Below are 15,093 nucleotides of genomic sequence, written 5' to 3'. Positions count from 1 at the left end.
GGTTTGTTGAACAGGAGGTCAATATTGTATTGTCATATACTAACAACAAAAAATTAGAAACAAAATTCTAAGAACATCATTTACAATAATATACATACAAAGATCAAATACCTAGGAACATATCTAAAGAAAAGGTATGTAAAAGTGTGCCACTGAAAACGGTCAAAGCTCTTAAAAAACTTAAGAAGATCAGATGCTTGTAGATGTGTAGTCTTAGAATTTCTGAGTTCTGCATTCTGTTCCATTGGTCTATGTGTCTGTTTTTGTACCAGTAACCAATGAGGAAAGGATTCTCTATTTAATAAATAGTGCTGGCAGAACTGGCTAGCCATATGCAGAAAACAGAAACTGGACCCCTTCCTTACATTTTATACAAAAATTATTTAATAACTCCAGATGAATTAAAGACTTAAATGTAAAACCCAAAACTATAAAAACTCTAGAAGAAAATCTAGGCAATACCATTCAGGACATAGGCATGGGCAAAGATTTCACGAAGAAAATGACAAAAACAATAGTAATAAAAGCAAATCTTGATAAATGGAATCTAATTAAACTAAAGAGCTTCTGCACAGCAAAATAAACTATCATCAGAATGAAAACATTTTGCAATCTATCCATCTGATAAAGGTCTAATATCTAGAGGCTACAAGGAATTTTAAAAAATTTACAAGAAAAAACAACCCCATTGAAAAGTGGGCAAGGGACATGAACAGGCACTTCTCAAAAGAAGACATTATGTCACCAACAAACGTATGACAAAGAGCTCAACATCACTGATCATTAGAGAAATGCAAATCGAAACCACAATGTGATACCCTCTCGTGCCAGTCAGAATGACAATTATTATTAAAAAGTCAAGAAACAACAGATGCTCGTGAGGTTGTGGAGAAAAAGGAATGCTTTTACACTGTTGGTGGGAGTTTAATTAGTTCAACCATTGTGGAAGACAGTGTGGTGATTCCTCAAAGATCTAGAAGAAGAAATACCATTTGATCCAGCAATCCCTTACTGGGCATATATCCAAAGGAATAGAATGATTTATATATATATTCATTGCAGCACTAGTCACAATAGTAAAGACATGAAATCAACCCAAATGCCCATCAATGATAGGCTGGATAAAGAAAATGTAGTACATGTACACTATGGAATACTATGCAGCCATAAAAAGGAACAAGATCATGTCTTCTGCAGGGGCACAGATGGAACTAGAAGCCATTATCCTCAGCAAACTAACGCAGGATCAGAAAACCAAACACTGCATGTTCTCACTTATAAGTGGGACCTGAACGATGACAACACATGGACAGGTGGGGGCAAATTATAATACACACTGGGGCCTGTTGGGGGTGGGAGTGAGGGGAGGGAGGGCATCAGGAAGAATAGCTAATGGATCCTGGGCTTAATACCTGGGTGATGCATTGATCTGTGCAGAAAACCACCATGGCACGTTTACCTATGTAACAAACCTGCACATCCTGCACATGTACCCTGGAACTTAAAATAAAAACTGGAAAAAAAAATGTTTTTAAGAAGACTTAAATAAATGAAGCTAGTCATGAACGAGAAGACCTAATAATATCAAATTGCCAGTTCTCCCCAACTTTATTTAGAGATTCAATGCGATCATAATAAAAATGCCCCAGGAGTTTTATTTATTTACCTACTTATTGGTAGAAAATGACAAACTGACTTTAAATTCTACATGGATATTTGAAGGACCTACAAGAGCCAACCCAATTCTAAAGAACAACAAAGCTGGAAGACCAGATACCAAGATTATCTAAGATAAAGTAATTCTTGAAACAACGTTTGAGGCAGCCACTGGAAATTTTATCCCAGGCTCAAAGTACCCATTCAGGGGGCTCAAACATGAGGTTGGCTGGTGCAGCCCACCTGGTTTTACTCCGCAACCTACCCTGGAAGCAGAGCACAAGACCAGGACCCCTGAGAGCGTCACGGCCCACCTTGGCACCTGAGATACCTGAATAATTCTTGAATTACAAAGGTCAATCACCCTACTGCCACTACTGAAGCTGACGCTCATCTGCAAGTGGCACCTCCTAGCGGAGAAATCAACCTGCACCACCCATCACAATATCTATTGATACAACTGCATAGTGCCTTGGAAGGAAACAAGATTTACATGACCTCTGCTGCCACCATCACCCACCCCAGCTAGGCAGGAAGCCTTGAGCCCACTCACCCACCCAGTACATTACTACTATTACTGGCATTTGAGAAAGCCACCATACTAAGAGTATTTATAACGAAGGCTAACATACAATGTCCATGTCACTGAATGCACCTTGAAGCAAAGCCAAATGACCCTACTGAACACACATCATAGATACATTTTTTTTTTCCAGTTGCTGTTAAAATAGATACATTCTTAAGGGGAAAAAAAAAGTCCTGCCCCAACAAAAGTAAACTTAAAAAAGAAGAAGAAGCAACTGTTATCCCAGATGCAAGTGAATCAGCACAGCAATACTGGAAATAAGAAAAAAAAAAAAAAAAAGTGCTATGACACCCCCAAAGAAACACAGCAATTCTCTGGCAATGGATCCTAACTAAAAAAAAATCTTCAAAATGCCAGGTAAAGAATTCAGGGCTGGGCGCGGTGGCTCACGCCTGTAATCCCAGCACTTTGGGAGGCCGAAGTGGGTGGATCATGAGGTCAACATGGTGAATCCCCGTCTCTACTAAAAATACAAAAAACTAGCTGGGCATGGTGGCACATGCCTGTAATGCCAGCTATGAGGCAGGAGAATTGCCTGAACCCAGGAGGCGGAGGTTGCGGTGAGCCAAGATCATGCCATTGCACTCCAGCCTGGGTGACAAGATAAAACTCTGTCTCAAAAAAAAAAAAAAAAAAAAAAGCTGTCGGGGTAGGGCACAGTGGCATATGCTAGTAATCCCAATACATTAGGAAGCCAAGATACAAAGGAAGAGGATCACTTAAGGCCAGGAGTTCAAGACTAGCCTGGGCAACATAGTAAGACCCTCCACCTCTATAAAAAATAAAAAAATAAGCTAGGTGTGGTGGTATGTGCCTGAATTTGTAACTACGTAGGACAGTCAGGCAGGGGGACTGCTTGAGCTTACAGTAAGCTATGATTGCATCACTGCACTCCAGACAAGGCAACAGAGCAAGACCCTGTTTTAAAATAAGATAAAATGAAATTAAAAGTAAAAGAAAAAAGTTCAGCTGGGCGCGGTTGGCTCATGCCTATAATCCCAGCACTTTGAGAGGCCGAGGTGGGTAGATCACGAGGTCAAGAGGTCGAGACCATTCTGGTCAACATGGTGAAACCCTGTCTCTACTAAAAATACAAAAATTAGCTGGGCATGGTGGTGCATGCCTGTAGTCCCAGCTACTTGGGAGGCTGAGGCAGGAGAGTTGCTTGAACCTAGGAGGTGCAGGTTGCGGTAAGCCGAGATTGCACCATTGCACTCCAGCCTGGGTAACAGTAGGGAAACTCTTGTCTCAAGAAGAAAAGAAAAGAAAAGAAGTTCAACCAGATACAAGAAAAATCTGAACACTAATACAAATAAGTCAGAAAGTCAATTCAGGATATAAATGAGATATTTACCAAAGAGACAGACATTTTAAAAAGAAAACCAAACAGAATTTCTGGAAAAAAAAGTTCATTGAAGGAATTATAAAATTCATTTGAAAACTTCAACAACAGACTAGACCAGGCAGAAGAAAGTACCTCAGAATTTTAAGTTAGGTCTTTTGAATTAATCCAGTCAGAAAAAAAGTAAAAAGAATTTTAAAAAATGAGAAGAGCTTTTGAGAAGAAAGACATTACATAAGACCTCGGAAACTACGAATCACAGGTATTCCCAGGGGAGAAAAAAAGCAAAAAAACTCAGAAAACCTATTTGAGAAAATAATTCAGGAAACCTTCCCTAGTCTAGCAAGTGATCTAGACATCCAGACACAAAAGGCTCAACAAACTCCAGCCAAATTCATTGCAAGAAGAATCTCACCATAGCATCTAGTCATCAGGCTGTCTAAGGTCAATGTGAAGGAAAAATCCCTAAATACAATAAAAGTGTCTAGTCACTTACACAGGCAAGAAACGACATCAAACTAACAGTGGAATTCTCAGCAGAAACTTTAGAAGCCAGAAGAGACTGGGATTCTATCTTCAAAGTGCTTAAAGAAAATGGTCAAACTCTAATTTTGTATCCTGCTAGTGTAAGCTTCACAAATGAAGGAAAAATAGTGTTTCCCAGACAAGCAAATGAGGGAATTCATCACCACTGGAGTGGTCCTATGAGAAATGCTTAAGGAAGTTCTAAACATGGGAACAAAAAGTTGATATTCTTTCATAAAAACACATGAAACTCACAAGTTTTATAAAACAATTATACAAAAAAGGAAAAGAAATTAATCAAAGTGCAACATGACAGAACTCCAGAAAATCACAAAGTGGGAACAAAAAACAAAGAATCTACAAAGCTGGCCAGTTGTGGCTCACATTTGTAATCCCAGCACTTTGGAAGGCGGAGGCAGGCAGATCACCTGAGGTCAGGAGTTCGAGACCAGCCTGGCCAACATGGCAAAATCCTGTCCAACTAAATATACAAAAATTAGCTAGGTGTGGTAGGATGTACCTGTAATCCCAGCTACTCAGGAGCCTGAGGCATGGGAATCGCTTGAACTTGAGAGGTGGAGGTTGAAGTGAGCCAAGATTGTGCTGCTGCACTCCAGCCTGGGTGTCAGAGCAAGACTCTTGCTCAATAAATAAATAATCTACAAAGCAATTAGAAGCAATTAACATTATGACTGGAACAAACCTCATGCATCAGTATGAAGCTTGAAGGCATCACTTCAAAGATATAAATTGGTGCAATGGACCAAACAACAACAACAATGATATGCCGCTTACAAGAAATCTGCCTTACTGTTAAAGACACATAGACTGAAGGTAAAGTGGTGAGGGGTGGAATTTTCCATGTAAAAGTAAACAAAAGCAAGCAGGAATAGCTATACTTATATTAGATAAAACAGACTTTAAATCAACAATAGTTTTTTTTAAAAAAGGTCAGTATATAATGACACAGCTATCAACTGAACAAGAAGATATAATAATCCTAGGTATATAATATACAGGCACCCAAAACTGGAGCACTGGATTAATAAAACAAACACTATTAGACCTAAGAAAAGAGACAGATAGCAATACAATAATAACGTGGGACTTCAACACCCCACTGAGAGCACTAATAGATCACGGAGACAGACAGAAAGTCAACAATGAAACACCGAACTTAAAACCAAATGGACCTAACAGACATTTACAGAATATTCTTCTCAACAACCACAAAAGATACATTCTTCTCATTAGCACATGGGACATTCTCCAAGACAGACCAAACATTAGGCCACAAAACAAGTCTCAATAAATTTAAAAAAATATCAAAATCATATGAAGTATCTTCACACAACAGAATAAAACTAAAAATCAATTTGAAGAGGAACTCTCAGAAATATACAAATACATGTAAATTAAACATGCTCCTGGACAACTTTTGGGTCAATGACAAAATTGAGAGGGAAATTAGGCCAGGCGCAGTAGCTCACTCCTGTAATCCCAGCACTTTGCGAGGCCAAGGTGAACGGATCACCTGAGGTCAGGAGTGTGATACCAGCCTGGCCAACATGGTAAAACCCCATCTCTACTAAAAATACAAAATTTAGCCAGGTGCAGTGGTGGACTGTAATCCCAGTTACTCGGAGGCTGAGGCAGGAGAATCGCTTAAACCCGGGAGGCAGAGGTTGCAGTGGACCAAGATCATGCCACTGCATTCCAGCCCAAGTGACCAAGCAAGGCTCCATCTCAGGGGGCAAAAAAAAGAAGAGGGAAATTAAATTTTTTGAGGCTGGGCATGGTAGCTCATGCTTACGTCTATTAACTATTCCACACTCTATGTTTACAGGCACACACTCCATACTGTTTTCTATAGAGGTAGTACTACTTTACACTTCTCCCAAAACTATATAAGCACCCTCTTTTCTCCAAATCCTCACCAACATCTGTTATTTTTTTGACTTTCTAAAAATAGCCGTTTTGACTGGTGTAATATGATATCTCGTTGTGGATTTTTCATTTCTCTGATGATTAGTGATGTTGAGCATTTTTCTCATATGCTTCCTGACCATTTGTATGTCTTCGTTTGAAAAATGTCTTTCATGTGCTTTGTCTACTTTTTAATGGGGTTACTTTTTGTATTTTGCTGTTGTTGTTGAGTTGTTTCAGTTCCTTGTAGATTCTGGATACTGGTCTCCTGGATATGTAATCTGCAAACATTTTTGCTCATTCTGCAAGTTGTCTGTTTACTCTGTTGATTATTTCTTTTGCTGTTCAAAAGTTTTTTAGTTTAATTAAGTCTTATTTGTCTACTTTTGGTTTTCTTGCATTTGTTTTTGAGGTCTTCGTCATGAATTCTTTGTCTAGGGCAATGTTCAAAAGAATATTTTTCTAGATTTTCTTCTAGTGTGTTTTAGTTTTAGATTTTACATTTAAATCTTCAATCTCTCTTGAGTTGATTTTTTTTTTTTTTTTTGAGACAGAGTCTCAGTGCAATGCCCAGGCTGGAGTGCCATAGGGTGATCGCGGCTCACTGCAACTTCCACCTCCTGGGTTCAAGTGATTTTCCTATTACAGGCATGCGCCACCACGTCCAGATAATTTCCATGTTTTTAGTAGAGAAGGGGTTTCACCATATTGGCCAGGCTGGTCTCAAACTCCTGACCTCAAGTGATCTGCCCACCTCGGCCTCCCAAAGTGCTGGGATTACACGTGTGAGCCACCCCACCTTGTCTCTTGAGTTGGTTTTTATAAAATAAGAGAGAGTGGTTCAGTTTCATTCTTTCTGCATATGGCTATTCAATTTTCTCAGCACTATTTATTGAATCGGTTTTCCTTTCCCAGTGTACATTTTGGTCTACTTTGTCAAAGATCGGTTGGCTGTAGATTTTTATTTCCAGTTTCTGCATTCTGTCCTATTGACCTATGTGTCTATTTTTATACCAGTACCGTGCTTTTTTGATTAATATAGCTTTGTATCCCAATGTTAGAGGGAAGTGTTTGGGTCACAGGGGCAGATCCCTGATAAATGGTTTGGTGCCTTCCCCAAGGTAATGAGTTCATGTGACAGCTGGTTGTTAAAAGGTGCCTGGCTCTTTTTCCTTTCTCTCTTGATCCCTCTCTCGCCATGTGACATGCCTGCTCTCCCTCTGTCTTCCATCATAATTGTAAACTTCTTAAGGCCTCACCAGAAGCAGGTGCTGGCACTGTGCCTCTCATACAGCCTGCAGAACTCTGAGCCAAAAACCTCTTTTTTTATAAATTACCCAGCTTCAAGTACTCCTTTACAGCACAACAAAATGAAATAACAACATCTACATGTTTCATGAATAACTGTTAAATCTGTATTAATTTTCTCTTCTTTTAAACCAATTTTTCAGGTGACTTCTATGAGAATAATCAGAAACTACTATGTACCAAGGTTATTTCTGTTTGATGTAACTTCCTCTAATAAATACTATATTCTTTAAGAATAAAGTAATTGAGAATGCTATGTATTATGAGAAACTTTATAAGGACTGATTATAATATGAATCCTTCTTTGCTTAAGATAATTTTCAAGAAAAAATCTTGCTAGATATAAATTGAACATATATGATACATGGCTACTTAAACACATGAACATTTAGCCTGTTTAGAAACACCCAAGTATGAAAAATTAAATACATGGAACATTTGTGTCTTTCTTGGCAAAGGTAGGCTAAAAGCAGAATAAAACTGTAGTAATATAATCCAACTAATTCCTCAACCCAACAAATACCCAAGAAAGGAAAAGGGCAATTCAGAAAATACTAACAACATGCAGAAAAACAGAGGCAGCATTCTTTTAAAGAAACAATTCTCATACTTTATAGGTAAGTGACTGAAACCATAAATGTTCCTCATCTAACACAGGTTGATCAACTCTAAATCTCACCTGCTTTTTCAACTCCCGGCTATTATTTAGTCTCTTTAACTGCCAGTTAAGACTCCACAAATACAAAGACAACTGTTCACAGACCAGTATTTCTGGGCCTATTCCAGAAAGTTCGATACACTGGAGGTTTCTGCCTCTTTTGAAGCTTGTGGCCCAAACTTACTTTTCTTCTTGGCAGTAACTCCAAGTTCCGCCTTATTATTATTATTATTATTCTGTCTCTCGTGCTTGAATTAGGAAAGCTTTATTTTTAACATTAAAAATAACTCCCACACTGTATTACTTGAAGTTTCTAAAACAACTGTTTTGTTTTATACTCTAATTTTAAATTTATTTCTTAATGAGAAACTTTTCATTACTAAGCTCCATTTGAACTTTGCGCTATGAAAACTTAACACAGACTCTTTTGTAGAAATTATTTTTTGGTTTGGTTGAGGTCATAAACACCAATTCAGGACACCTAATAATTATTCTACTAAGGGCTAGAGAATGGTTGTTGCTTACTTAAGGGTATCTCGTGAGGTAAGAGCCAACTAGAGTCCATACCTGTGCCTCTAGTAAAGACTACACCCAGAGTCATCTCCAAGAGACAAGCATTTATTCTAATTATTCATCTGGAATGCTCTTGCTAATATCTTAACTAAGCAAATCTGCTTAATTATATTATCATTTAGAAGATGTTCTGTGATTACATATTTAAAAAACCACACAAATAAATATTCCATGAAAAACCGTAGTTCTCACACAGTTCACCAACTGAACAATTCCTTGAGTATTTGTGGGTTATTTAAAAATAGCTAGTATAATCAAAGATATTGTTAGAAATATTCTAATGGATATATGTATAAACATTAAGCAATGTATAATTATGCAAAAGTTTCGCTTGACACTGAATTCCTCTGAGTGTATTATTATAAGTTCTAAAATACATCGTCTAAATCTTAAAGGCAATTTTCAAAATGTTTTATCTAATAAACTCACTTCATCCTCTACCTTCTGTTACATCACAGACAAGAACAAAAACATATAGGCTCAGTTGCTTGAGACCACAGCACAAAGGAAGTGTAAGAATAAAAGGGAAATTCAGGAGCATCTAGATCTAGGTCTTAACTTTTATAGACCTCAGTTCTTGACTGTCATTGTCATCTACACCAGTGATTTCCACCCTTGATAGGTACTCCCTCACCTAGAACATTTTTTTAAAATTCAAATTTCTATAAATGGTAGTCTGAACATATGTTTATCTCTATAATTCCTGTATTAAATGACAAATTGTATTAAAATGACAAGAAGTAAAATATATATAAACCCACAAGAACAAAAACAATGAGAAAGAAGACAACAGCTGATAAGAGATGCTGACAAAATTTTGGAAAACAAAAAGTATATGGACAAAAAGTAACAAACACTTAACAGGCCAGAGAAAGCAGAAACCTCAACGTCTGTGGGGCTAGAGGTAGAGAACAATCAGTTGATGTTAAGCCATAAAAGTCTACAAAAGCTAAGGAATTCAAGGTAGCCCCGAAAGCACGGGTGAAGAGTGGGACAAAAGGCAAAAGTTTTCCGGATTCTCCTAAGGCAGAGTAAAAATAAAAATAAAAATAAAAATAAAGCCAGGTGCATTGGCTTACGCCTGTAATCCCAGCACTCTGGGAGGCTGAGGAGAGTGGCTCACCTGAGGTCAACAAGGCGAAACCCTGTCTCTACTAAAAAACTGTCTGGGTCAGAAAGAAATAAGATAACACCAGAACCCATACATAATGTACACCATCATTATACATCTAGAGAAAGTTACTGTGATGGTGAATATTGAGTGTCAACCTGATTGGATTGAAGGATGCAAAGTATTGTTCTGGTGTGTGACTGTGAGGATACTGTCAAAGGAGTTTAACAATTGAGTCAGTGGACTGGGAGAGGAAGACCTACCCTCAATATGGGTGGGTACCATCTACTCAGCTTCCAGCATGACTGGGTAAAACAGACTAAAGAAGGTGGAAGGATGAGACTTGAGTCTTCTGGCCTTCAGCTTTCTCCCGTGCTGGATGCTTTTTGCCCTCGAATATTACACTCCAAGTTCTTCAACTTTTGGACTCTTGAACATACACCAGTGGTTTTCCAGGGGCTCTTGGGGCTTTAGCCACAGACTGAAGGTTACACTGTCGGCTTCCCTATTTTTGAGGTTTTGGGACTCGGACTGGCTTCCTTGCTCCTCAGCCCGCAGGTGGCCTATTGTGGGACTTGACCATAAGATCGTGTGAGTCAATACTTCTTAAACTCCTCTTCATATACACATCTATCCTATGAGTCTTGTCCCTCTAGAGAAACCTAATATACCTACTGTATCCTCAAAGCATTCTTATTATTCTTCCAGTTAAAACCATGTGCTAATTGTAAAAGACAATCCTCTTGATGAAATATATTGAAATATTAAAGTATTACTTACTGGACGCATTTAACAGTGGAGTAATGTGTGCCACTGCTCCAAGGACTACCCAATGCCTTCCCCTCCATATCCAACCTTCTTCTGTCACTCACTCCTAGCCACTAAGCTTGAGAACGCCAGAACAAGGTCACCAACCTTCTCTCTCAGCCACATCAGAACGTTCCAACTTGGCCTCCTTAGGCTGTCCTTCTGCCACCTTCACGGCCACAGCTCGGCAAATGGCCCCAAGTTTTCTGTCCAGAGAACGAACCCCTGCCTCTCTGGTATACCTGTCATCAAAAAATATATTTTATTTTTAGCCATACACCACCTAAAAAAAATAGACAGAAGTAATGTTATTAACATTTTTGCTAAAGAAACAGCATATATTTAAATGTTCATTACCCTTTCTTGAGTACTAACTTCTCCACAGTTAAAACTCCTCATTATTGTTCTTTCTTCAACACTTAGATGGATTTTCAGCTACTACTATTTCCTTTATACAGATTATCTTGAATTATAACCCTATGCTTAAAAATGAACCCTAGTTCTAAGTTCAATTTACATTACCAAAGTAAATTTGGCAGCATATAAACAACCATTTACTCCTTGGTAATTTGTTGAAGAGTCTTCTTAAACAAAATTTGTCAATTTAGGAAATTCTAGATCAATTTATGGTACTTGAAATATTGCTGAAAGAATCAGAGAAATTGTGCTCTTTGTGGAACTAAAACAAAAACAACTCTAAGACAGAAATCTGGTTTTCACTAGGCACTTTGCTAATCACCTTTCTTCAGTGTATTTTCACTGTGAAGATTTCTGAAGGAAGAAGGTGGCTAACTGATGAAAGCACTGTGACTCTGTGAAAAAGACTCTACGTGTGGTTAAGCAGAGATGCTTTAAAAACATGCACATTCGAATCAAACTCCATTAAGTCATTCCACAGGCCATTATATAGTATAACCATTTTTGGCCACTCAGCTTTGAATGGATCTGGACAGACAGGATCAGGTGGAGAATGCAGTTTCATCTGAAGAATTGGATCTGACTGAGCCATACATTTGATTAAGTCAGACATACACCGTAGACTTTAGGAAAGCAGATTTTAAAAGTTCTGAGAAAAAGACAGATAAAAAACTCTAAGCTAAACACTCTAAAACTCATTTCAGTCAAAGGTATAGAAAGATATAAAGTTTATATTATGCAACTACATATAATTTCAATAGGAAGAAAACAGGGAGGCATCTCAAAAACTTCTACATTTCAGCTTTAAAAAATTCAACTGTATAAATACAAAATGGGATGTGCCAAGCTTAGTGAAATTCAATGAAAAAGGGAAGAGAATCATCTTCAAAAAGCTAAGAATCTAGAGATAGAGTCATAAAACAACATAGTCAGATAAGAAAACCATGGTCTTCCTATACCAGGAACTGCTTAGACTCTATCTGAAACACTGTGTTCAATTCTGAGTGTTTAACTTTAAAAGGCACATTGACATACAGGATTCTTTCAGAAGAAGACTAATCAGGAAGGTAAGAATTCTTGAAACTACATCAACAGGAATGGTACAGAGGATAGGAATGGTTAGCTTGAAGAAGACAACATTTAGTGTGAAGAACTAACAGTATTTTATTTTAATGTCAGAAGGGCTGTACAAGAAGGAATTACACTTAGATTCCAGGTGTTCCTATAAAGGCAGGAAAGAAGAAAATTATACAAAGTGAATAGAAAGATAGCTTTGTAACAATTATCACTTGAGCTCAGGAGTTCCAGACCAGCCTGGCCAAATGGTGAGACCCCATCTCTACTAAAAAAATTAAACTTTTTTTTTTGAGATGGAGTCTTGCTCTGTCACCATCAGAGACAGAGCAGGTTGGAGTGCAGTGACACGATCTTGGCTCACTGCAAATTCCACCTCCCTGGTTCAAGCGATTCTCGTGCCTCAGCCTCCTGAGTAGCTGGGATTTCAGGCGCATGCCACCACACCCAGCTCGTGCCTGTGGTCCCAGCTACTCAGGGGCTGAGGTGGGAAGACTGCTTGAGCCTGGGAGGCGGAGGTTTCAGTAAGCCAAGATCATGCCACTGCACTCCAGCCTGAGCAACAGTGTGAAAACCTGTCTTTAAAAAAAAAAAAAAAAAAAAAAAGAATATCTTTGTAACAATTAGAATTACTCACAAAGAGGTAGTTATTAGCTAGCATTAAGGATACTGGGACTGGAAGTATTCAAGTAGGTGAGTTATAGTTGGAGATAAGAAAGACTAGAACATTAGGGTCTATGAGTGTGACATATCTCAAAAGATGAAAAACTCAAATACTGATACTCTATATCCTAAGTTTGGTAAATGGAGTAGTAGATATTTGTGTTGTTTTTAAAAACAATATCAAAACTAACAAAACTGCTCAGAGATTTTCTTATGTCCATAGCTTTTAAGATCTGATATTCTAAGTTAACAAGTATATATAAAAAAGAAATAGTTCTCCAGGCAACAATTGGGAAATGCAAATAATGATCCCTCTTCAGAATCATTATTATTCAGATAAGCTCTGGATTTTTCTCCATCCCTCATATTTTACAGACGGGGCAGCTATCAAAAAGGTTAAATGACTTATTGAATGTTACCCAAAGGCATCATGGGTGTTATCTGGAATAATGACATTGTTGGAAGACTCAGGCATATAAATCACCTAATTTATTTCTCCTGGTATTATCCACACAGCAAATCACAAAACAAACTAAGAAAAGGAACCCTCAGGTAAGACGTAGTCTTACTGTTTTGTATATAAATCCAAGTAGATCCATGAGAAGGCATAGATCAAAAGGCAGTATGGCCAAACTCTAAGTAAAGTTCAAAATAGAGGGATACTTCACATCTCTTAAAAACAGTAGGTACTAGAAAAGGACCGCATGAGGAGAGCCTGGCAGCCTGACACCACTTGCTGGATGATGCAATGGATCTGTAATACCGAGCCAGGGAAACTGTAAGAGGCTGTGGTGGATATAAATTCTCAACTGAGTATATTTTCCATTCAAACAGGGAATCTATAAATTAGACTAAGCAATGCTCTATTCAGATAAGTTACTCACTGCTTGCTACAGGCTTAAGCATTTGGTACTAAACTTGGGAAGGTACCTTCTCTATTGTTCCACTGTTAGTTCTGAAGATCAAAATTCCAAGGACTTTAAAAATCTCTCAGCCAAAGAGAAGAAAAGAAAACAGAGTAACTTATATCAGATATCTGAAAGTAGCATATCACCTCTTAAGATAATTCAACAACATCCAAGATCCTGGGCATAAAAAGTATCTCTATATTTGCCATGTATTTTGGTTTTTAAATTATCAAATTAACCCCTTATATTGCTATTGTGACAAAGCATAAAATTCCTATAAATTGTTACAGCTTTAGCTGTACCTATTCCAAATGGTTTCTCTGTAAACTTCTGCCTAGTATAGAGAACGGTGTAAATCAATAGTTATATGATGCCTGCTGGAAGTTGGTGAAGAAAGAGAAATAGATGCTATGGGATACCAGTAATATAATCTCCTTTTCAGGAGATTGTGAAATACCTCAAAAGATGAAAAACTCAAATATTGATACTCTCTGTCCTAGGTTTGGTAACTCACTAAATACGCAAAATGTGCCTGGAGTTAATGAAGCCTCAGGATGGCTAACTAACTTGGTGATGATGTCAAGAGTGGTGACCTGAGGGATCTGAATCTGTTGAGGAGTCAGCCCATGTTGTTCCAGCTGCTTTGGGATCAAGTGCCTATGGGCAATCTCTATCTTCTCCTCCTGTGTATACCCTGGAAAAGAAGAGATCTTGTTTCATAATTATTCACATGGCTCCCATCATGCCATGCTTTTTTTTTTGAGACAGTCTTGCTCTGTCACCCAGGCTGGAGTGCAGTGGCGAAATCTCAGCTCACTGCAACTTACACCTGGTGGGTTCAAGCGATTCTCCTGCCTCAGCCTCCCAAGTAGCTGGGATGACAGGCATACACAACCATGCCTGGCTGATTTTTGTACTTTCAGTAAGACAGGGTTTTGCCATGTTGGCCAGGCTGGTCTCAAACTCCTGGCCTCAAGTGATCCACCAGCCTCAGACTCCCAAAAGTGCTGAGATTACAGGCATGAGCAACTGAGCCCGGCCAATGCTATGCTTTTTGAATGACTCAAATGTAGATTAAATAGATCTCAGTTTAGAACAAATTTAAGTATTATTTCAAATGAGACTATAATTATAATAAATAAATTTATTCTGGCCAGGCACATTGGCTCACGCCTGTAATCCTAGCACTTTGGGAGGCTGAGGCGGGTGGATCACTTGAGCTTAGGAATTTGAGACCAGACTGGGCAACATGGCAAAACCCTGTCTCTACTAAAAATGCAAAAAATTAGCTGGATGTGGTTGTGCACACCTATAGTCCTAGTTACTCTGGAGGCTGAGGCACAAGAATAGCTTCAGTGGGGAGGTGGAGGTTGCACTGAGCTGAGATCATGCCACTGCACTCCAGCCTCTGTCAGGGCAACAGAGCCTCAGTCTCAAAAAAAAAAAAAAAAAAGGAAGAAAAAGAATTTAATCTAAATCAATAATTTTTAACATTTCCGACTTTTTCACAAACAAAACAAGCATTTACTAGGCACAGTG

The 15,093-nt window shown here is 38.3% G+C and overlaps 1 protein-coding gene across 1 annotated transcript in view; it reads right to left on the bottom strand.

Moving 5' to 3' along the window:
* LOC135277191 (uncharacterized) overlaps window positions 1-15,093 on the bottom strand; it is a gene marked incomplete at its 3' end in the record, with an annotated part of 232,910 nt that overhangs the window by 202,104 nt on the left and 15,713 nt on the right. The window contains exons 4-5 of the mRNA XM_064382928.1: window positions 14,122-14,248; window positions 10,601-10,734 (exon numbers count right to left, since the gene is read on the bottom strand). Coding sequence (XP_064238998.1) covers window positions 10,601-10,734; window positions 14,122-14,248 — 261 coding nt within the window. The remainder of the gene's footprint in view (window positions 1-10,600; window positions 10,735-14,121; window positions 14,249-15,093) is intronic.

This window comes from Aotus nancymaae, unplaced genomic scaffold (genome assembly GCF_030222135.1).
Source record: "Aotus nancymaae isolate 86718 unplaced genomic scaffold, 86718_ANA_hifiasm-v0.15.2.pri h1tg000030l, whole genome shotgun sequence".
Lineage (NCBI taxonomy): Eukaryota > Metazoa > Chordata > Mammalia > Primates > Aotidae > Aotus > Aotus nancymaae.
Note: the sequence above shows the minus strand (reverse complement) of the source record. Positions and strands in the feature narration are given on the sequence as shown.